This window comes from Callospermophilus lateralis, chromosome 11 (genome assembly GCF_048772815.1).
Source record: "Callospermophilus lateralis isolate mCalLat2 chromosome 11, mCalLat2.hap1, whole genome shotgun sequence".
Taxonomy (NCBI): domain Eukaryota; kingdom Metazoa; phylum Chordata; class Mammalia; order Rodentia; family Sciuridae; genus Callospermophilus; species Callospermophilus lateralis.
In genome coordinates this window covers 45,815,874-45,838,893 of record NC_135315.1, presented here as the reverse complement: position 1 = coordinate 45,838,893, position 23,020 = coordinate 45,815,874, and the positions used below count along the sequence as shown (strand labels likewise).

The window sequence follows — 23,020 nt, the reverse complement described above, 5'->3', positions numbered from 1 at the left end:
TTAAATGAATAAAATAAAGCTATAAAAAAAAAAGGGTTTGGAATGTAGTTCAATGAGAGTAGCCCTGAATTCAATTCAGTAGTGCAAATTAAGAAAAAGAAAATCTTTTAAGTACTTCATAAGGGCTTCCTGGGCCTATGCAGGGAAGACTCTCCCCACTCTCTGCCTGGACAACTTCAACTCACAGGTAAGGCCTGGTTGAAATGTTACCCCTGGGGCTGGGTGGTAGCTCAGTGATAGAGATGTGCTTAGCAAGCATGTGGTTCTGGGTTCCATCCTTAGCGTCCCACACCCGATTATCCCGGTAGCAATCTCTGATCTCACTCACTCTCCAGTCCCACCAAGCCAACAACAACAACAAAATACAAACTACTGTAAATTGCCGAGGCTATGGATTTAGGCTGCTCTCTGTGTGACCTTGGCCTCAGCTTCCTCTTCTGTAAAATGAGGATGGCAGCCTGGAAGAGAGCACCTATCTTGTGAGGTTGTAAGGACGTTGATACGGAGGTGCCGAAGGTGGCTCAAGACAAAATGTGGTGAATTAATTTCTTATACTTCATTCCCATTAGTCACCCTCACCCTTGCCTCTGGTGACCACGCTCTGGACTGCCTTGCATTCCCTCCTCAATAATCCAGACGCAACGAGTCTCATTCCTTCATTGGGAAAGGGCATGCTGGGAGAGAAGGGTCCTGAGGGGTCACGCTAATACCGCAAATTAGAAACCCGCGGTGGTTTGGCGGATTCGCAAAATGAAGCAGAGGGTCATTGGGGGAGGGGGGCGTTAGCTATAGTAGGCCTGGACTAGTCTCCACCCAAGGTCACGGCGCCCGCCCAACGGGCAGCCAGCTGCAGGGACGTCTCCCCGAAGCCCCGCCCCTCGAGAGGGCCGAAGTCTCCCTCCTTTGAGTAAGGATTCGTTGCCTTTAAGGCTTTCCGGAAAGTCACCGCACCCGTGGACTGGCAACAAGGCGCGGCGCTTTTTGTCCCTCGCGGGCCTCCGTGGGCCGGGCCGGGCGCGAGGGCGGGGCAGGGGAGCGGCGGTGAGGTCAAAGGCTACAGCGCGCACCACGTGGGCCGGTGACTCCGTCCTTCCCGCAGCGGCGGCCGCGCGCAGGGCACTTGGGTTAGTGGCGCGGCGGGCGGCGCGGACAGCCTAGCCGGACGCCCGCTCCCGCCACCATGGTCATCAAGACGGACGAGTTGCCGGCGGCCGCCCCGGCCGACAGCGCCCGGGAGCATGGCTCGCAGACCGGTGGCAAGGGGCGGCCGGGCGCGGCCGGTGAGCGGGGCCGGGACCAGCGGGCAGCCGGGCGGGGGGAACCGGACCGGGACGGACGGGTTCGGGACTCCGCGGGGACCGCCGACTTCCTTCTGTGCCTTGCTCCGGTGCATCTCACTGGGCTCTCCGCTGGCCGCCCCCGCCCTGAAGGTCACCTTCACTCTCGCCCCCGGCTGCGACCCGGGCTTCGCACGTGGGGTCCCGGGGAGGGCAACCGCGGCGGGCACACGCGCGTCAGATCGTGGGGACACGTGCGCGCACACGCGGTTTCAGGGTGCGCCGCAGCCGCAGATAGACGGAATCGGCGGCCCCACCCCCTCCGCCCTGGAGCATGGGTCCCCTCTGGTTTGGGGCTTTCTGACACTTTCGGCCTAAGCTCTATAGGTTCTCTTTCGCATCAGTCTCCCAAATATTTCGTGTGCAGCAGAACTGCAGCCCTGCCAGTGAAACTCGGCTTGACACTTCCCAAGCTGGTCTGTGGGAAGAACACACGAGTAGGGGGTGTGTGTGTTGTGAGGGGCCTTCTCTGGTTCATTCCTAGAGACAAGGGCTTAACCCTAGATCTTGGGGCTGTGATCTTTGCCCACTTAGGTGTTGGCCTGGTCTTCTGACCTGAAGGGTCTGTCTGTGTGTGGGGGCAAAGCTATGCTCTCTGGCAGGGGGAGGTGTTTATGCTAGAACTTGATCATTAACCTGCCTTATTGCGAAAAGTGGGTCAGACCAGAGTTGCTTTTTTTAAGGCAAAGGTCATTAGCGTGGAGTGGAGCTCCCAGCTCTTCCCCAAGGGGGCTGTGTAGCGGTGGCTTTGGGAATGGCTGTAGCTAGCCTGGGGTGGGACCTGCTTCTCTCCATTTCATCTGGTCCCCTTCTGTTTTTTTTCATCATGCCCCAGACTGCAGTCCTTAGGCTGGAAGCCCCTTCCCAGCCTTTCACTGTCATTTCCTCAAATCTTCCTGGTGGCCCAGGGCTGAACCTCTCTACCCTGAGTGGCAGTGGAAGTGTAGAGTTACCCTTATTTCCTGCTCCCTCCAACCCTCATCATCATCATGTCCCTTCCCAGCTTCAGTGAGCAGGCTGGGGCTGACTTGGGAGTCCAGTTGGGGGTAACACTGGGTAGGTTCTCATCCTGACTTGGGAGTCAGGATGGGACAACACTGGGTGGGACACTGTGATGTCCCTATCATGGTGGATTTACCTTGATGGGAGAGCAGGTACTATGGCAGCTTTGCAGATTGCTTAGACAAGGCCAGGGTTTGGGCAGAACAAGAAATGCTGATAACTCCAGCCTACCAGGCTTGGCCCTGATGCAGTTCTGAATCAGTGGGCGGGCTAGATAAGAGAAGGTTGGGGCTGGCTGGTTTCCCCTCCAGAAAGAGACCTGAAGTGAGTTGCCCAAGGTCACATAGTAATTTAGTTATTGAGGGAAGCATTTGGATTTCCAGGTCATGGCCAGCATTCCAAGGCTGCCCAAGCCTGGCCCACAGGAAGCTAGGACAGACATGGTGCTTTAAATTATGTGCTGAGAACTGAGGAGTTAAAGAGAATTTCTGTGAAAGCCAGAGTGAAGCTCCCTTCTCAGGTGTGCTGAGGGACTGTTTCTGTGGGAAGCCTGGGTCAGCAGAGGGGCACAGCTGTCCATCTTGGAGAAACTGGGGGGATTCTAGTGGGAGGACCTTGGCCCCCGCATCCCAGGGAGGTTAGTCTAGAAAGCCAGGACTTGCATTACAGCCAGTCTGGATCTGTTAAAAGAAGGAGAGAGCTTTATTGGAAATCCTTCTCCCCTAGACTCCCTCCCGACCCTTAACCTCAGTTCCCAGCTCTAGAAGATTCTCCAGTCCCCTTAAGGAGGTGACAATCAAGGTCTTGGGAGCAGGTAAGGGTCTGTTACCTTCTTAGGAATAAAGCAGCTTTTAGGGGTTAAGAGAACAGGCAGGTTTTTCAAGTTCACAGTGGTGTGTCGAGTTCCTTCTGCCTAGGGGAGAAGGAACTAGGGCTCTCTAGAGTTGGGGCCAAGAGGGGGAAGAGAAGAGAGCTGGCAGATGAGGGAGGAGTTCAGGGGCTTATAAGCTCCCTCAAAAGGATTCTAAAACTCTTCTCATGAATAGGGTCTGGGCAGACAGCTTAAGGAACTATGGACTAGCCTCAGACCTTGAAGACTTTCTGGCCTGGGTGGGACATGAAGAGGCAAAGGTACTGGCTTCCCCAGGGTCTTCACAGGCTGCCTGGCTGCCCCTGCAGCCTGAAATTCTGGCTCCAGTGTCTTTTGGGACCTTGCTTCCTGCTGCAGCCTCACCTGCTGAGGTGTGGCCTGGCCCTGGCACGTCTCCTGAAGGAGACCATTCCAGGCTGAGGAGGCACACAGACACTAGCCACTCATTCTTTTCTAACTCTTGTCTGCAGCTAATGGGACTTCTGTGTTCCCAGGCCAAGGCAGGATAGGCTTTGTCTTTTCACTTTAATCTGCCTAGTTAAGACATAGGATGTGCACAGAAGACATAGGATGTGCAAGAATGCTGTTTGTGGACAACCTTATCCCATACTTCAGAAGGCTAAACCCCAGACTCTCAGAGGAGGCCCCTGGAATATGAGAGGGGGAGCTGGCCCAGGGCTCTGGAGGCCTGGGGAAATTCTATAGCTATAGATATATCTGCCTTCTGGGCTGAGTCCTGAGGTGTTAAAGAGGAAGAGGGTGAGAAGGTGCTGCAGTCTGATGTCTAGGGAGTAGGACAGCATATTGTGCTCAGTGGGAGTGGCACTCAGAGGCAAGGACCTGGGCATCTGACACACCTGGCTTTATCTTGACCTGGCTTTGCTGCTGCTTGCTTCTGTGACCTTGGACAGCTTGACTGCCTTGTGGAGTCTCAGTTTCCTCAAGTTGAATGGGGTGGTGGATTTGATTTAGGGACCTGCTATGGGCTGGGCCTAGAGTAAGCACTGACTCTATGGTAACTAGAATCTAGGTGATATCAACCTCTGGGTTCATTGCCAGGCTACTCTACCTCATCCCCTTCTCTAGAGCATTAGGGTATGTTGGGAGAGTGGGTGGGGGGAAAGGGGCTGTGTCAGGACTTGATGTTTCTTATCTTCTGGTCCTTGTGAGGAGCAGAACCCTTTATGGAACTGTGGAGGAGCTGCTCAGTGGGTCCCTGGGACTGGAGGGGAGGGGGTCTGGAATGAGATCCTGGCTCCCTGCCCCCACACTGGTTAGTATGGATGCCGGAGCAGTTCTGACTGGGCCCTGGCAACAAGTCAGAGGCCCTGGGAAGGCGCCCTGGCGAGGCTGGGCATGCTTCTTTTCCACAGCCCAGCGGCCTTCGGCCTCTTGCTGCCAGTTCTGTTTTCCCCAGGGGAAACATTTGATTTTCTCCTGGCAGCGCACAGGCTGCTGGGAAGGAAAGAGAGAGCCTGCCAGCTTCTTGGTGGAGCCCGGAGGCCTGGGGCATGGGTGCAGTTGTCCTCTGGGAGACTGGGGGACCATCCTCCTCTCACAAGGACTAGTGACTCTCAGGAAGGGGCTAGCTGCCAGGTCACCTGCAAGGGACAGCAGGAGCCAGAGGCCCCAGCCAGTCCCTTGACCCAGAAGGCAGGCAGGGCACTCAGTGTCTGTGACTGGTGGACAGGGGCAGCCACCTCATGGCCTGGGCCCGGGTCTGTGCCAGCTGTTGCTGGCAGCTGGCAAAAGCAGTCTTGCCCACCCCAACTGGGGTTGGAACTGAGGAGAGGACCCCCTTGCTGAGCTCTTCCTCTGCCAACCAGTACCCCCAGCCCTTGATCCTGAGAGGTCCAGGTACCCCAAATGCTGGTTTTTCTTGCTCCCAAAATGGCTTCACCAGCAATGACCTCCTTTCTGGGGGGCATAAAGAAGTGGGCCTGAGTGCTGATAGCAGCTCCTTCTGGGGTCCTGGAGCCACCGGGGCCTCCTGGCCCACAGCCGTCCTTCTGGCCGACCTTGAGCAGGATTCGAGGCAGGGGGAGTGTGCCCTTTCCGGGGCCGCCCTAGCAGGCCTGGCCCCACTGAAACCTGAAGCCAGCCAGAGCTCCAGCTCTGGACCGACCAGCTGCATTAGGGCAAGGGTAGAGGCAGAGGCTGGAACAAGGGACACAGGCAGTACTGGGCCTGGGCCGGAGGGCTGGCTGCCTTGCTGCCATGGCAGTCCTGAGACTTCAGAACCGAGGAGAGGGCAGCTGCTGACTGCACCAGGTGGGCTGTGGGGGTTGCATGGGGGAGATCATTTGGCCCTAATCTAGTGGTGGGGAGACCTTCAGAGTCTCTTGGAGGAAAGAAGAGAGGTCAGAGCTGGCTGTCCTAGGGGAGAGGAAGACCCTGGGGAACATTCCCTTGATCAGACCAGGAATTAGGTATTCTCCCACCCCTCACCCCATACAGCCCCTTGGCTGGAAAAGGGAGGGGGACCTTGGGCCTACTTTACATCTTCTTTCCCTATTCCATGTCCTCCCTATTCTATACACCCTGAGGAATATAGGCTGCCTATCTGGGTCCAGGTCTGATTCTCTAGTTCTGGGGCCTCACTCTGTATTGGATGAGGGTCCTTCCTGTTTCTCCCCTCATTCCCTGGAGTTTGCTAGCCAAAGAAACCTTTCTCAGGGACCCAGTAGAGGGGAAGCTCCTCCTATCTACCATCTCTCTTGCTGCTCTTAGAAAGCTGACCAGCCACCACTCTCTTATCTGTCTACTCTGTCATTAGATGGGCAGGGCTACCCTGCTTGGGGCTGGTGGGTCACTGGAAGGAAAAGATCCTTGTGCATCCTGTGGATTTCAGGAGTTGTACTCCAGATTTGGAGAGGGTATGGTGGGGAGACAAGGTCAGGACAGATACTGTTAGAGGCCCACAGTGGCCAGAATTGAGGACAGTGAATCAACATGGATTTGCAGCCTTTAGGAATCTGGGGTCCATTCTGGTTTGATGACCTTGGGCCAGGTTTAAACCTTAGATCCCTTATATGGGGTAAGGAGATGGGGACTTACCACTAAGTTGAGGGGTACATAGAACGGAGAATGGCTTTTCCTTAAGTCCCTTAGTGTCCCTCTGTGGTCTGGGCCAGTCTCCTTTTGTGAGGTCCCTGTTTCATGTATCTGGTGCCTCTGGACAGAGGACAGAGACCACAGAGCTCTGGGGAAATTCACTCAATCTGCTTTCCTGATGGCTGAGTAGGGAAGGGGAAGTGGGTTTGGATAGGATGGGCTGGCATCTGGAACAGAATTCAGTAAGCTGTCCTGTCTGGAAGGGGAACTACCTCTTGACTGTGGGGCCAATCTGGGAGATGGACAAACTCTGGGGCCAAGGTCCCCATTTGCCCAATGGGCATCCAGATTGGCATTTGTTCAACTGGAGTGTTTTTGAGAGGAGGTCCTTGACTCCCTAGGGCAGGAAGGCCTCACCTTTGTTTCTTTTAGTTCCTGGGGAGAAATGGGAATTTTTATTCTCTGTTCCTCTCTCCCCACAGCATGTGAGTTTAGTACTCTTCACAAATATTGGACTTGGCTATGGGTTTGTAGTAAGTTATTGGTTAATTTGATGTCTTCTCCTTTATCCTGGGCAAGACAGAAAGTGGTAGATAGAGCTGCTGGCATGAACAACCACCCAGAATGTAGCAAGATGGTGCCCTGGAGCAGTGTGGGTTGAAAGTCTTCCACAGGTGATGATTCTGCCAGCTAGGGTCCATTGGGCAGGCTTTTGAGAAGGGGCTTCATTCACCTAGCCTTTGAATTTGCCTGGTGGAATGATACATCAAGGGTGGCTTAAGCACTGAGGTTGGAAGAAGGGAGCTGAGAGCTGAGACTGACTTTAAGTAGTACCTAAGAGTGCTAGTCTAAGTTCTTGTCTTGTCAACAGTGGGATTATTAGAAGGGTTCCAGGTAGTGCTCTTAAAATTGAAGAAATGCCTGTACCAGGGCCCTGACTGAAGAAACAGGATCCCATGGGTCAGGTTGGAGAAGTAGGTTGGGTGACTAGATAGATGGTGGGGGCCTTTACAGAGCAGGGACTAATTTGTAGATGAAGATGAATTCCATCTCCACAAGATGAACTTTTAGTGATGTGTAAGGGACAGCAACATGTGATACCTGGGTATCAATTGAAAAACTTGAGTAAAGCCAGGAATGGCCATGTGAGTTCTAGGCAGAAGGCTATGCGAAGCCAGGTGAGAGGATGAGGGGAAATTGAAGAAAGGCTGGGGCTGACCCCACCTCTCAGGATCACCAAAGAGGATGGAGAGGTAGAAACAAGAGTGTCACCTTGGTCAGGGAAGAGGAAGAAGTGCACGGTGATGTTGGTTGCTGTTGAAAAGCCAGACAGGGCTGGAAAAGACCCATGGGCTTGGCCTTAAGGGTGGCATTGGTGAACTTGGGAAGAGTGGTTGTGCAGTGTGCTCAGGAGGAAGCCAGAATAAAGTGGACTGGGGAGGGAAGGGAGGGCACAGCATGTGGAAGAGGGAAAGTGGTTGTTTGTAGGTATGTTGGGATGAGGTGGTGTGTCTGGTTAAGGAAGACATGCACATTCCATGCTATAGGGCACATGCCCAACTCGGTGTCACCTGACCAACGAGACCCATCGGACTCAGCTCTTTTCCTGTCTTCCCCAGAGCCACCATCAGTTATGCTGTTGAATGGGGACTGCCCAGAGAGCCTGAAGAAGGAGGAGGGGGCAGCTGAGCCACCTAGGGAGAATGGGCTAGATGAAGGTGAGCCAGGAGATGAGACTGCTGGACAAGAGGTCATTGTCATCCAGGACACAGGCTTTTCTGTGAAGATCCTGGCCCCTGGGATTGAGCCCTTCTCCCTTCAGGTAAGATGGAGAAAGAGGTCTTGGGAACAGGGCCTGAGCTTGCAGAGGACCACCAGCCCAGGAAGCCAAGCCCTGCTCTTACTTGTCCTGACCTCATGTTGTAGTCAGGAAGCAGGAGTCCTAGGATCCAGGGATCCTTGCTTAGGGTCTCAGCTATTGGGTAGGTGAGGGAATCAAGTCTAGGTTCAGGTCATTTATCCGTTGCTAAAGGACATCTACCAGTGGGATTGCCAGCCCTGTTTGGAGAGAGGAGCAGTGTAGCTAGGTGAGATTGGCATGCTCCATGCCCCAGCCTCTTGCTGTGTACCCTCAGTAAGTTACCTCTCTTTGGGCCATAGTTTTACCATCTGCCAGAGGGGCAGGTGGTATTGGATGGTCTCCAAGGGCAGAGCCAATCCAGAGGTCTTGCAAGCTGGTGACTTGTTATGGGATCACGCAAGGCCCTCTTCAGTCATCTATATCCAGGACTTGGGCCCTAGAATACCCCTTCCAGAGAATGAAGACCATTTGCCCTGGGGAACCTTAGCATTGGGAGGAGGCAAGACTGCATTTGCTCTCCCTGCTTTTCCATCACAGGCCCTGCTCAGGGATTGCTCTTAGGTGTAGGAATTGTGTGGGGCTGGGCTGTTCTACATATATAAACACTGAGGTGTAGATAGATATGGTATATATGGACAGGACCTGGAATGTAAAAGCCCAACAGTGAGAAACTGAGTATTTGGGGCATTTACTCTAGGGACCAGGTACTTTAGCCTGAGGGCAGGAGATATGTATGTCCTTGCTCCCCATTATGTGACCTTTCACCAGGGTAGTCTTGTCTTTCTCCCTGGCAGGTATCTCCCCAGGAGATGGTGCAGGAGATCCACCAGGTGCTCATGGACCGTGAAGACACGTGTCACCGTACCTGCTTCTCACTGCACCTAGATGGCAATATGCTGGACCACTTTTCAGAATTGCGCAGTGTTGAGGGGCTGCAGGAAGGCTCGGTCCTCCGTGTGGTGGAAGGTTGGTCAAGAAGTTGGTGGCCTACTAGAGTAGAGCCCGGAGAGGCAGGCCAGACAGCATTCCACCTGTCACAACCTAGTCACATCTGAGCACATGGAGGTGGGACTAATTGGCACACAGGTCTGCCACTTAGGCCATTTTGCTGTCACTGTCCAGCTGAGTGGTCTGCAGGTTAAAGACCAGAGTCCCGGGGCTGGGGTTGTGGCTCAGAGGTAGAGTTCTCGCCTAGCATGTGTGGGGCACTGGGTTCGATCCTCAGCACCACATAAAAAAATAAAGTAAGGATATTGTGTCCACCTACAACTAAAAAAAAATAAATATTAAAAAAAAAAAGACCAGAGTCTCCATATGAAAAAATCAGCCAGTCCCAAGCCAGGCTTATAATCAGCCCTGTTAAATTCTGCAAAGATAAATGTAAACTCTTGTAAGGAAATTTAAAAGTTTTATAGCTTTCAAATGAGGAATTTGAGCCCAGTACAGATCTATCAGCTCTGGTGTGAGATGTTTGGTTGTAAAAGAAAAGTTCCAGGGGCTGGGGTTGTGGCTCAGTGGTAGCGCTCTTGCTAGCATGCGTGAGGCACTAGGTTCGATTCTCAGCACCACATACAAATATATAAAATAAAGGTTCATCAACAACTAAAAAAATTTATATATATATATATATATATATATATATATATATATATATATATATATATATATATTTTATTTTTAAAAGAAACGGGGCTGGGATTGTGGCTCAGGGGTAGAGTGCTTGCCTAGCATGCATAAGGCACTGAGTTCGATTCTCAGCACCACATACAAATAAATAAATAAATAAATTTAAAAAAAGAAAAGAAGAAAAGTTCCAGCTGGGGGACTGTAGGACGCACCTATAATCTCAGAGGCTCAGGAGGATCCCAAGTTCAAAGCCAGCCTCAGCAAAAACGAGGCACTAAGTAACTCAATGAGACCCTATCTCTAAATACAAAGTAGGGCTGGTGATGTGGCTCAGTGGTTTCAGTCCCTGGCAACCCCCCCTCCGCCCCCCCCCCCAAAAAAGTTTCTGTGGCCTTTTAGGTTCCTAGGGCCTGTCAGCTTTTCAAGAGCAAATATGGAAAGTATCTGTTATTCAGCTGTGTGCATGATTAATCACAGAATGTCTTCCTTACCCCTGTCAAAGAACCACACCATTAAAATCCCATAAAACATATATTAAGGGGCACTGTTGAAGTTGGGTGTCCTGTGATGTCAATCCCTAAGAGAAACAGAACCAAGGCTCTGGAGGCCCAGGAGCTGTAAAGTCCTTGCCTACTGAGGCATCAGGGAGCAGAAAGCAGGCACTTTGTAGGTTTTCTAAGGTCTTTGTGGTTTTGAGAGGTATTTGGTGGACAGGTTTTAATACTTTTTAGTTGTCAGTGGACCTTTTTAAAATTTATTTATATATCGAACCCAGTGCATCACACATGCTAGGCAAGTGCTCTACCACTGAGCCACCACCCCAGCCCCTTCATAGTGGAATTTGAAAATGGGAACTAAATTGAAAATTTAAACATCCATGAGGCTGGGGATATGGCTCAGTGGTGGAGCATTTGCTTAGCATGCACAAGACCCTGAGTTCTATCCCTAGCACTGCCAAAACAAAAACCTCCCCCTTATAGGACCTCTACAAACTCTTTGCTGAGCTAGGTGGGTTGGTCCTGGTCAGGGCTGTGGTAAACCACCTGCCTCTTCCCTCCTGCCAGAACCCTACACAGTGCGGGAGGCTCGTATTCACGTGCGCCATGTCCGAGACCTGCTCAAGAGCCTGGACCCATCTGATGCCTTTAATGGGGTTGACTGCAACTCCTTGTCCTTTCTGAGTGTCTTCACTGATGGCGATCTGGGAGGTGCCGGAAGCATTGGGGCCGGGGAATTGGGCAGAGGGGCAGGGAGCAAGGGGGCCAGGGACTGGTGAAGAGGCTAGGGGCCATGCCTTCCTATCAGGGAGGTTGGGTCCCAGGAATGCACACCAGGGCCATATTGAGGCAGGGAGACAGCTGGTTCCCAGCTGACCACCAGCCTCGGGTCCCTCAGACAGTGGGAAGCGGAAGAAGGGATTGGAGATGGACCCCATCGACTGCACGCCACCTGAGTACATCCTGCCAGGGAGCCGGGAGCGGCCATTGTGTCCCCTACAGCCCCAGAACCGTGACTGGAAGGTGGGACTGCTAGGGGAATGAGGTCGAGGGTCTGTCGGGGTTGCCCAGGAAGATCAGCTACCTCATGCTTGACTGTTCCTGTAGCCCCTTCAATGTCTGAAAGTGCTCACCATGAGCGGCTGGAATCCACCCCCTGGGAACCGCAAGATGCACGGGGACCTCATGTACTTGTTTGTGATCACAGCCGAGGACCGGCAAGTCAGCATCACGGCGTCTACGCGGGGCTTCTACTTGAACCAGTAAGCCCCTGCGGAACCCCCAGTTGCCCCCTGTGTGACCCCTGCCCCAGGTCCGAGATAGATGCTCAGAGCACCTGCTCAGTGACCCCTGTCTTTCTGCAGATCCACAGCCTACCACTTCAACCCCAAACCTGCCAGCCCACGCTTCCTTAGCCATTCCCTAGTGGAGCTGCTCAACCAGATCAGCCCGACCTTCAAAAAAAACTTTGCTGTGCTACAGAAAAAAAGGTAGTTCCTTTGTACCTTCTCTGCACCACCCTGTCTCCCATCACGCGTATGAACTGAACAGTAGCATCTTTGCTTGAAGAAGTGGTGCCCATGACCCTCAGTGCCTAAGAGTCCCCACTTAAGGGAGATGGCAATCCTGGGAGAGTTGCCCGCTAGTTTCTGATGCTTCAGGGTGGCATCTCAGGCCCAGAGATGCTGGAACAGTGGGGTCCTCAGAAAAAGGACCTTATAACTAGGCTCAGAGCTTGGTAGGCTGCCCATCTCCCCCTCCCCTGCCTGCCACAGGGTCCAGCGCCACCCGTTCGAGAGGATCGCCACCCCGTTCCAGGTGTACAGCTGGACAGCTCCTCAGGCAGAGCATGCCATGGACTGTGTACGTGCAGAGGATGCCTACACCTCAAGACTGGGCTACGAGGAACACATTCCTGGACAGGTGCAGCTGTACCCTCCTGGTGCCCTGCTGGTTCCATGCATTTCCAAAGAGGCTTCATTTGCTTCTCCATTCACTTGGGAGTTTGGGGGGCTGTCTGCAGGAAGTGGATAAAGACTGTCCAGAATAGGTCATGGGGCACCAGGCTGAGCCTGCATCTGTCTCTTTCCCTTTTTCAGACTCGGGACTGGAACGAGGAGCTACAGACAACTAGGGAGCTGCCCCGCAAGAACCTGCCTGAGCGGCTTCTTCGAGAAAGAGCCATATTCAAGGTGTCCCTACCCCTTCATGACTGTCAGGCCCACCTGCCACTTGCCAGCTTTTCTTATGGTCAGGAGGAAAACTGTGGAAGCTGGGACACCCATCCCTATCAGCTGCCTGAAGGCTGGTCTGGGTACCTACCTGCAGGATGTCCCGGCTCCCCGCCTCCCAGCAGACTACCCAGTTCCTTTTTCTGGTTCCTTTGAGGCTTTGAGTCCATGGGAAGGAGAGGGACCCACCTCCTATATAACTTATGAGTGCAAAGTTCATCCAACTTCCCACCTTTCACTCGTCACATGGGGCCTTCATCTGGACACCATAACCATTTCTTGGGTGGTAGCACATTTGCACTGCACTTTCAAGTTGCTTGGGTTTAAAAATTGTTAGTACTATTACTGTGATAGAAATGAGGAAAAATATTAAACAAAACAACAGCTAGGTGTGGTGGCACCTACCTGTAATTCCAGCGGTTTGGGAGGCTAAGGTAGGAAGTACACAAGTTCAGAGCGAGCCTCAGCAATTTGGTGAGGCCCTAAGTAATTTAGTGAGACCCTGTCTCAAAATAAAACAAAAAGAGCCGGGATGTGGCTTGGTGGTTAAGCATCCCTGGGTTAAATCCCTGATAACAAAACAAAAACCACCTGTCATCATACCATGAGAGACCATAATGGTAAAAAGAAAGAGCTCTGATTCTTGATATTAACTTGGCTAGGGGCTATGCCAAGTGCTCTATCAGCATCATCCCTAATAATCTGGGACACCTCTTAAAGGTCCATGTAGTACTCTTATCAGTGTTTTGTAGATGAGGGGATCGGAGAGGCTACCCGTTCTAGTTTCCCTGGCACATATCTGCTGGGTTCCAAACCTGCTCTAGCCCCCGTACTTCCTGTTAATCAGTAAGCACTACTGTCTTTCAGTGTTTAGTCTGGGGTTTTTGTTTGTTTGTATTTTTGTTTTTTTAAAGATTTTCTCTCCCTTTTCTAATTGAGGAACGTTTGAGGCTAGAGTCTCAGCTCCCAGCAGGTCTGGTTGCCTCTACCATCTTGAGATTGGCTAGGGTAGGATGCAGTGTGAGATTCTTGTGGGTGGGGCTTTTCTCACCCTCCCAACCTTGGCCCCTCCTAGGTACACAGTGACTTTACAGCAGCAGCCACACGGGGTGCCATGGCAGTCATTGATGGCAATGTGATGGCCATCAATCCCAGTGAGGAGACCAAGATGCAGATGTTCATCTGGAACAACATTTTCTTCAGCCTGGGCTTTGATGTCCGTGACCATTACAAGGACTTTGGTGGGGATGTGGCAGCCTACGTGGCACCCACCAATGATCTGAACGGTGTGCGCACATACAACGCAGTGGACGTGGAGGGGCTGTACACACTGGGCACTGTAGTGGTGGACTACCGAGGCTATCGGGTCACGGCTCAATCCATCATCCCTGGCATCTTGGAGCGGGACCAGGAGCAGAGTGTCATCTACGGCTCCATTGACTTTGGTAAGACAGTGGTGTCTCATCCACGGTACCTAGAGTTGCTGGAACGGACCAGCCGACCCCTCAAGATTCTGCGTCACCATGTACTCAATGACCGTGATGAGGAGGTAGAGCTCTGCTCCTCAGTTGAGTGCAAGGGCATCATTGGCAATGATGGCCGCCACTACATCCTTGACCTGCTGCGCACCTTTCCACCTGACCTCAATTTCCTTCCTGTTCCCGGTGAGGAACTGCCTGAGGAGTGTACCCGAGCTGGCTTTCCCCGTGCCCACCGCCATAAGCTATGTTGCCTACGCCAGGAGCTGGTGGATGCCTTTGTGGAGCATAGGTAAGGAGCACACAGCTGGAGGCCGCGGCTGCAGCTCACAGTGCCCAGCCAGGATGTGGCCTCAGAACCTGTTTGATTCTGAGGAAAAAGAAGGTTTGGATGATAAAGAAGGGCAAGCTGTGGCCACACTGTCTGGGGCTCCATTCCCCACCTCCCACCCTGGTCTGACCTCAAGCTCTCAGGTGAGAAATCCAGGGGCTTCCTGTCTCTTGTCTACAAGTGATCAGACCAGAGACTCAGCCGAATCTATTTTCTTAAGGAACATTAGAAATCTGCTATGGTGGTTTTGAATACCACAATTCCAGGGCTAGGAGATGGCACATGGGATATTGACACTATTTAGTGCTTAGGAGTTGACCATGTCAGATGTTCCATACCATAACTAACCCTCTGAAAATGACAGTGGCAGTCCTGTTACTACTAACATTCTTCCCCAGCCTCCCACCCCCAGTTGCCTTCTTCCTGTTTGGGGAGTTCTTGCTTTCTGCGTGACCTGCCACTGCCTAGTAGTTTTGCCGGGCTGCCATAGGCATGTGTACATTGGGCAGGACATGGCCTCATGCCTGCAGGGTGTCCAGTCTGGACATTCCTTAACCCCTGCAGGAAGCTGCCAGGCCAGCAAAGCTTTTAGATTCCCCTTTCCCACCTCCTGCTTTATCCTGTCTGCTCTGCTGTAGGTACCTCCTCTTCATGAAGCTGGCCGCCCTACAGCTGATGCAGCAGAAGGCCAGCAAGGTGGAGAACCCCACCTCACTGGAAAATGGTGGTCTTTCCCCCTCGGAGTCCAAGCCTGAAGACCCTCTGGGATCCGAGGTGGGAAGCCAGGAGGAGGGCGGCAGTGCCAGTGGCCTGGCCAAGGTGAAGGAGCTGGCGGAGACCATCGCCTCAGATGATGGCACAGGTGGGGCTGCTATGGAGGCCAGTGGGGAGAGCCCTGAGTCTGCCCTGGCAGCTCATCTTTGCCAGGGATGGCTCATGACCCGGCCCTGGAGAGAAGCAGGCAGCCATCTCTGCAGGGAGCTGGGAGCAAGAGGCTCAGGGTAGCCTAGCCCCCCAGAGGTGGAGTGGGACCACCTGCCATCGTGCCATATCCCCACAGCAGACCCCCGGAGCCGAGAGGTGATCCGCAATGCATGCAAGGCTGTTGGCTCCATCAGCAGCACGGCCTTCGACATTCGCTTCAACCCTGACATCTTCTCACCAGGCAAGCAATGGGGCTTCAGTGTAGGAGTGCTGGTGGGTGGGGGCAGAACATCCTGGAATGGACTTGGGGCCTCAGTGCCTATTTGAGCACTGCCATGCCTGCTCCAGTGATATCTTTCTTACCTCTGTACTTCCCCTGCTTAGTTCAGGCTTCTCTCCTGTCTCTCCTGCAGGGGTTCGCTTCCCTGAGTCCTGCCAGGATGAAGTTCGGGACCAGAAGCAGCTGCTGAAAGATGCAGCTGCCTTCTTGCTTTCCTGCCAGATTCCTGGCTTGGTGAGGGAGGGGCTGCAAGGGTGGGCAAAGGTTACCCAGAAGGGCTATTGCAGGACCTGGTATCTTGTGGGTGTCTGATTCCAGACACTGGAATTTTTGCAGGGGTGGCTTCTTCATGCCCCCTGGCCTATAGGTCAGGCAGAGCCAAGTGATTGTCTCCATTTTGTACATGGGGAACTTGATCCCAAGAGATCAAGGGAGGCCCAGGCACCCACTCTGCTCTGCTGAGGCTGGGGTCTGGTCCTCTGAGCCCCAAGTAGTGAGAGGCCTCATCCTCACAGGCTTTGTACCCTTGTGTGACACATTTACTCCCATTTTAGTAGGAGCCCTAGGGTCAGATGGCCTGCTTGTCTCAATGTTGTCTCAGGAAATAGGGATAAAGGTGTGGCCCCTACATAGTCACCTACTCTTTCCCACATGGTCACTTGGCCCTCAGTTCTTCACACATAGCCCTACTTCCCTCTTGGGAGGGTGGTCGCTTCTGTTTGCTGTGCTGTGGAGAAAGTTGGAGACAGGTTCTCATGGCGTCACTGCTGCTTTGTCTTCCCACCTGGGAGCTGGAGTCTTATCCCCTCCTTCCCTCAGGGCCCCAGGACAGCAAAGCTCCCCAGGAGGACCCAGGGGGGTGGAGGCAAAGGGCCCAGGCTGGGGCCCTGACCTGCTGCAGCCCGCAGGTAAAGGACTGCACAGATCATGCGGTGCTGCCCATGGACGGAGCCACACTGGCTGAGGTGATGCGCCAGCGTGGCATCAACATGCGTTACCTGGGCAAGGTGTTGGACTTGGTGCTGCGGAGCCCAGCCCGTGACCAGCTGGACCACATCTACGTGAGTGGGGCTGAGGGTGGACTGTGAGATAGGCAGAAGGGTAGAGACCTAGGGCCTGATCCAGTTTTCCCTCTTTAAATCCCTTTAGAAAATTGGCATTGGCGAACTCATCACCCGCTCTGCCAAGCACATCTTCAAGACATACTTACAGGTGCCGCCCTCCCCAGCCTGGCCAGCCTCCCTGGGTGGTATAGGGCTTTGGAGAAGAGCCATGGGTTGTAATTGAGGGCCTTCATGACTTTGGTCATAACCTTCCTTGCAGGGAGTCGAGCTCTCAGGCCTCTCGGCCGCCATCAGTCACTTCTTGAACTGCTTCCTGAGCTCCTACCCCAACCCTGTGGCCCACCTTCCTGCGGATGAGCTTCTTTCCAAGAAAAGGAACAAGAGGAGGAAAAACCGTCCGCCAGGGGCTGCGGATAACACAGCTTGGGCTGTTATGACCCCCCAGGAGCTCTGGAAGAACATCTGTCAGGAGGCCAAGAACTACTTCGACTTCAGCCTCGAGTGGTGCGGACATGGGGTGCTGGGGGTGCTGGGGGTGCTGGGTCAGGTTGAGGAGGTGGTGCTGCTGGTCTCCCAGACAGCATCAAAGGTCCTTGGTCAGGGTAGTGGAGTGAAGAGAGGAGGGAAGAGCCCGTAGCTGTGGAGGATCTGTGGCATGGGAAGCAAGGATGGGAGCATTAGCTCTTGGGTACTGGAGGTTGAGCAGTGGGGGGGCTCCTGGAGTCAGGTGGAGAACCAGCTGTCTTTAGAGGCAGAGACAGTACTGGGCTGCTCAGGACCCAAACTTCTCCCCCAGTGATTCTGTGGACCAGGCTGTGGAGACCTACGGCCTGCAGAAGATAACACTGCTGCGGGAGATCTCCCTAAAAACCGGAATCCAGGTGGGCACAGGTTATAGTGCCCTGGCTCTGTGGATCCCCCCCTGTGCAGGGCCACAGGGTCATTGGGGGAGGTGGCTTTCTCATATTGGCAGTCTCTCGACACATGCTGGTGGGCTGGGAGTTGCTAGGCCTTTAAGCCTAATGCTGAGGCTGCTTGTCCACCAGATTCTGCTGAAGGAGTACAGTTTTGACAGCCGCCACAAGCCTGCATTCACTGAGGAGGACGTGCTCAATATCTTCCCCGTGGTCAAGCATGTCAACCCTAAGGCCTCAGATGCCTTCCACTTCTTCCAGAGTGGGCAGGCCAAAGTACAGCAGGGTGCGTGGCCAGGCATGCCAGGGGAGGTGGGGACATCCCTTAGCCTGCTCTGACCTTGTGGTGGGCTGCCCTGCAGGCTTCCTGAAGGAGGGCTGCGAGCTCATCAACGAGGCCCTGAACCTGTTCAACAATGTGTATGGAGCTATGCATGTGGAGATCTGTGCCTGCCTGCGCCTCCTGGCCCGTCTCCACTATATTATGGGTGACTACGCTGAGGTAGGTGGCTCTAGAGTTCTCCTGGGGTGCGTTATAGAGGCCTTGGGTGAGGAGGAGTGAGGAGCCTGGGGCTGCATTGTCAACCCCTACAGTAGTAGGAGGTGGTGTCCAAGCTGTTCAAGGGATGCTGCTCCCTTTGGTGGTCTTATGGGGAAGCAGGTAGGATCCAGGGACCATGGGAGTCAGTCACCTGTTCTGTGAGCTTCCCTTCAGTTCCACCCCTCACACACTGTCCTTGGGAGAGCTCAGGGGCCACTTTTGTTCCAGTAAAGCGAATAATTTGGAAGGACTCAAGGCCTGCCCTTTCAGGGACACTGGCAAGGGTAAATTCTGAGACCCTGTGAGGAGTGTGGCACAGTTCCTGTCACCTCACAGGTCCCACGTGGAAGCTACACAATGTAGTGTTTTTGTTGTCAATGTTCTGTGGCCTGGTTTGCGGATTGCCTTTCTGACCCTGGAGCTTTGAGGGGCTTTTTCAGGGATCGGTACACTTTAAGTCATCCCTCACTGCCCTTCAATCAGAGGGGCTATTTAATCTTTTTGGGTAGGCATGTTTTTATTTAAAAAGTTTTATTTCTAGTGCAGTTTTGGGTTTGTATGTGTGTTTTTACATAGGTTTTGTTAGAGGAAGATGACATGACAGTAATTATTAGTCTGGTATGATGGCCCATGGCTATAATCCATGGAATCTGATTCAGGGCTAAGGCAGGAGAGTTACAAATTGAGGCCAGCCTCAGCAACCTAGCAAGACCCTATCTCAAAATTTTAAAAATGTTAGCCGAGCGTACGCCTGTAATCCCGGTAGCTCAGGAGGTGAAGGCAGGAGGATCGTGAGTTCAAAGCCAGCCTTAGCAATTTAGTGAGGCATTAAGCAACTCAGTGAGACCCTGTCTCTAAAGTACAAAATAGGGCTAGGGATGTGGCTCAGAGGTCGCGTGCCCCTCAGTTCAATCCCTGGTCACCTCCACCCCTCAAAAATTTTTTTAAAAGGGCTAAAAATGTAGCTCCATCATGAAGTGCCTTGGGTTTAATTCCTAGTACCAAAAACATAAAATAGGAAGAGTAGATTTTTAGAAGGCTTGGTAGGGTATGTACATCCACAGTGACAAAAGCTGATAATGTATGAGCCACTCTCTATTGCTTTTGTGCAAAGAAAGAATAGAAAGCACAGCCAGAGCCGACAGGCTGAGCAGCAAGGTGTGGGCTCTGGTGTGGGGTGGTGTCTACCCTGAGACTGACCACCCTGCCTCCCCAGGCCCTCAGTAACCAACAGAAGGCAGTGTTGATGAGTGAGCGAGTGATGGGCATCGAGCACCCCAACACCATCCAGGAATACGTGAGTAGCCGCCCCAGGTGGCCTTTGTGGAGGTGAGGCCTGCACCGCCCTGACCATCATGGCCTCACCCACAGATGCACCTGGCTCTGTACTGCTTCGCCAGCAGCCAGCTGTCCACGGCGCTGAGCCTGCTGTACCGTGCCCGCTACCTCATGCTGCTCGTGTTTGGGGAGGACCACCCTGAGATGGCTCTGCTGGATGTGAGTGCCAAGGAACGGGGCTACAGCCACCAACCTCAGTCTATGGGAGCAGGAACTGACCATGTTCTCACGTGTCCCCCAGAACAACATCGGTTTGGTGCTGCATGGCGTGATGGAGTACGACCTGTCACTGCGATTCCTGGAGAATGCGCTGGCTGTCAGCACCAAGTACCACGGGCCCAAAGCCCTTAAGGTGGCCCTCAGGTGAGACTACAGTAACCCAGACCCACAGGGGCCCAATGGGCTTTTGGTGGGGCAGGAGTGGAACCCAGTGCTGACTCTTGTGAAAATTTTTCTCAACCTCCACCTCCTCTCTGTACCCTGGACTTATGTGGCCCCCCCCGGGAGGATCCAAGGGATGGATCTAGAGCAGAGCCCCAGGCTCCAGAAGGTCCTCATTGCTCTGCCCACTTTCATCCTTCCTTCGCCCTGTGTACTATGCCTCTATAGCCATCACCTAGTTGCCCGGGTCTATGAGAGCAAAGCTGAGTTCCGGTCAGCCCTGCAGCATGAGAAGGAGGGCTACACCATCTACAAGACCCAGGTGGACCATGGCAGGGGCTGCAGGGGGGCTGGGCCTAAGTACTGTGGGCAGCCCTGATTCCCTCCTGCCTCGGCCCCTGTTCCTCATAGCTGGGTGAGGACCACGAGAAGACCAAGGAGAGCTCCGAGTACCTCAAGTGCCTGACCCAGCAGGCTGTTGCCCTGCAGCGCACCATGAATGAGATCTACCGCAATGGCTCCAGCGCCAACATCCCGCCCCTCAAGGTATGATGACCCTGGGCAGCATGGCTGGCCCCTGGCCTGTGGGTCCCTGGCTTCGCTCACTGGCTTGTCCTCCCCACTGCCCTTTAGTTCACAGCTCCCAGCATGGCTAGTGTCTTGGAGCAGCTGAACGTCATCAACGGCATCCTCTTCATTCCTCTCAGGTGAGGCTCCCCAGAGCATGCACCCCCCCTCTCAGAACCTGGCCTTTAGTTTTCATTTTTAATGTCATACATTGACATGGCTGCAAATTGAGAAGTGTCACCAGTGATGAGAGGTTCCTTGTTACTCCTCCCTAAGATTACACAATTGAGCAAATACTATGTGCATGGTATGCTACAATTTCATGTACAAAAATTAAAGGGAAAAAGATGGAATTTTGGGTATTTACATCACTTAACAATGTATCTTAGTGATCTTTTACATCCAGCTCCTTTTCTATTCCAGAGCAGGGATGTCCCTCATAAACAGACCAATCCTGAGGGTTCTCTGAGGATTCCCTCCGGCACTTATTAACAGTGCTACCTTTAGGAGCTCCTCCTTCTCCCTCTTCCCTCCCACCATTGTGGGAAGTGGCTTTGGTCAGCCATGGTGCTGCATCTGGCTCCCATTCTCTGCCTGTGGCCTGCTACAGGAGAGGACAAGTTGCAGCTAATTTGAACTTGGCATGACGGGGAGTGGGACCCAGGCCTTGCCTAAGGCTCTCTCCAGAGAAATTTGGGACTTTTAGCACTTAGGGACCTTTTGCTTTAGGAAGGAAAGTGCTTGTTATACACATTTCTCATAAAATAAAATAGAGCTTAACCATGTCCTGAGTGTAAATGTAACCAAATCCAGCAAGGTGGCAGAGGGCCCAGGCTACTCTGACCCCACCTTCACCCCACCCTCCCATCCTTCCACTCAGCCAAAAAGACTTGGAGAATCTGAAGGCCGAGGTGGCACGGCGGCACCAGCTCCAGGAGGCCAGCAAAAACAGGGATAAGGCCGAGGAGCCCATGGCTACTGAGCCTGAGCCAGCAGGGGCTTCAGAGGACGTGGGCTCCAAGCCCCAGGCTGCCAAGGACCCTTCCTCCCCAAGCTTGCAGGGATAGAAAGGAAAGACAGATGGACTGTTAGTCAGAGGCCCGTTACCCAGTGATCCAGACTCCAGGAGAAGGGGGCGTGCCCTGCAGATCGGAAGAGGAAGCCAGTCCCTTTTCTTCCATGTTCCACCCCACCCCACCCCAGCATTCTCCTGGGACCCCGGCCTGGCCTGCCCCCCAACAGATGTTTTTGCACTGGTTCAATGAATATACGATGCAGAGGCCTAATTGAAGACACATGAATGGAGTGTGTGGGCATTGGTTCCAGCTGGGGCCAGGTGCCCCTCAGGCCCCATCCTCAAGCAGGTGTGTGCGAGTGTGTCCATGCCCGTGAATGTCTTGATCCGTCCCACCTAACTTGTACATAGCCCCCAGTCAGTTCTGAGTGGATGACGTGCAGATGCGATTTCTCAGGTCATTTGTATGTTTGACATTATGGCTGCTGCTTTTGCTGCCACTACCCCTGGGCCCAACCTGGCTTAAGTCCAGGTCTTAAGCCAAAAAAGGGGGGCTTTCCTTTATCCTGGGAGAGGGAGCCAGAGCTTTGTGGCAGGCTAGAGGGTTGGGGTGCACTTTAGTTTTGTGACAAGATGAGATCTGCACTGGCTTTACCAATTATGATGGGGCTTGACCTGGCTATAGCTTCAGGGCAAGGGAGAAGGGGGACCAGTGGTGGTGGACCCTCAGACACCAGTTGCCCAACCCAGCCTGTCTGCCTTTGGCCCAGCAGGAGGCACTGCCACAGGCTCTGACTTGCCTCCCTGCACCCTAGGTGGGATAACCTTGGGGGCCACAGCTGAATGTATCCTTCTCCCATTTTAACCTGAGCTGCCTAACGCACAGTGGGGGCGGGGTGGGCAAGGGCCTGGGGAACCAGGACTGAATCATGGATCCTGGGGAGAAATTACCAGGTATAGGAGTGATTGTCACCTCTCTGGAATCCAGCTCCCTACCTGATCCTTGTCACACAGGCACCTTCAGAGAGTAGTTCTGGGGGTAATGGGGGCTTTCACCAGCCCAGCTGTTCCCGCTCCCTGCCTGCCTGTGTTGCTTCTCCCTGCCTGCTGACAAAGCCCTAGCCAGGAGGAGACTGTTGCCCTGTGAACCCAAGGGAGCTGTTCTGGGCCACAGCCTCTGCCTGGGGCTTTGCAGAGAGCTGCTTATGGGTAGGGTCTGTCCAGGCACCTTGTTTCAAAGGGAGTGGGCATGAGTTAGCAAGCGAGGCATCCCACAGCTGATCAAGAACTTTTTCTTGTTTTTAAACCATCACGTCTTCATTTCACATTGGAATAAAGTGAGTTTTTGAAACCTGCTGCCCTAGCCTTCCCAGTGTGTTCTGTAACCCAGCCCCTTGTGTTGGATTGTAAGGATTGTTGTCAGAAATGTTACTGGAAGTTGACTGCAAATTAGGTCAAATCCAAGGTTATGCTTATAATGTCACTGAAATGGGAAGAAAGGAGGTGGAGACTCAGGCACTTAGCTGGGGCTTACCCATGAGTTTGTTGCTCAGGTGACAAGAAAAAAGATAGGAACAAAACCTGAGTGGGGGATGGCTACTAAGAGAGGCCTAGGACCTGGACAGGTTGAACTTATTAGGTCATAAAAAATCTTACTGGCTGGGCACCTGCCCTTATCCCTTCACTTGCAGCAGGAAGATTGAGCAGT

The 23,020-nt window shown here is 53.3% G+C and overlaps 1 protein-coding gene across 3 annotated transcripts; it reads left to right on the top strand.

Moving 5' to 3' along the window:
- The first annotated feature begins 1,070 nt into the window (after positions 1 to 1,070).
- On the top strand, positions 1,071 to 22,668 carry Cluh (CLUH binding protein of NUMT mRNA). Of its 3 annotated transcripts, none has more exons than XM_076871692.1 (26): positions 1,071 to 1,280; positions 7,884 to 8,086; positions 8,920 to 9,091; positions 10,816 to 10,959; positions 11,147 to 11,271; positions 11,356 to 11,510; positions 11,613 to 11,738; positions 12,024 to 12,171; positions 12,348 to 12,440; positions 13,555 to 14,249; positions 14,927 to 15,150; positions 15,352 to 15,453; positions 15,626 to 15,726; positions 16,401 to 16,553; positions 16,642 to 16,704; positions 16,816 to 17,060; positions 17,353 to 17,437; positions 17,603 to 17,756; positions 17,833 to 17,972; positions 19,228 to 19,308; positions 19,383 to 19,508; positions 19,591 to 19,712; positions 19,959 to 20,052; positions 20,142 to 20,276; positions 20,364 to 20,437; positions 21,178 to 22,668. In XM_076871692.1, exons 1-26 carry the CDS (start codon positions 1,181 to 1,183, stop codon positions 21,362 to 21,364), a joined length of 4,047 nt encoding a protein of 1,348 aa, XP_076727807.1. In that variant the 5' UTR covers positions 1,071 to 1,180; the 3' UTR covers positions 21,365 to 22,668. The 3 variants fall into 3 exon arrangements, with proteins under 3 accessions (XP_076727807.1, XP_076727806.1, XP_076727808.1); XM_076871691.1 differs by having other exon boundaries at positions 15,349 to 15,453; XM_076871693.1 differs by lacking the exon at positions 1,071 to 1,280 and adding an exon at positions 5,344 to 5,481 and having other exon boundaries at positions 15,349 to 15,453.
- Positions 22,669 to 23,020: the final 352 nt, after the last annotated feature.

What these genes read in the sequence shown, in the direction of transcription:
- Cluh (XM_076871691.1), top strand. Translation starts at nt 1,181, where the DNA reads ATGGTCATCAAGACGGACGAGTTGCCGGCGGCCGCCCCGGCCGACAGC. An exon ending in GATGCCTTTGTGGAGCATAG is followed by an intron (nt 14,250 to 14,926) that starts GTAAGGAGCACA and finishes GCTCTGCTGTAG; the next exon opens with GTACCTCCTCTTCATGAAGC. An exon ending in CCCTAAAAACCGGAATCCAG is followed by an intron (nt 17,438 to 17,602) that starts GTGGGCACAGGT and finishes CTTGTCCACCAG; the next exon opens with ATTCTGCTGAAGGAGTACAG.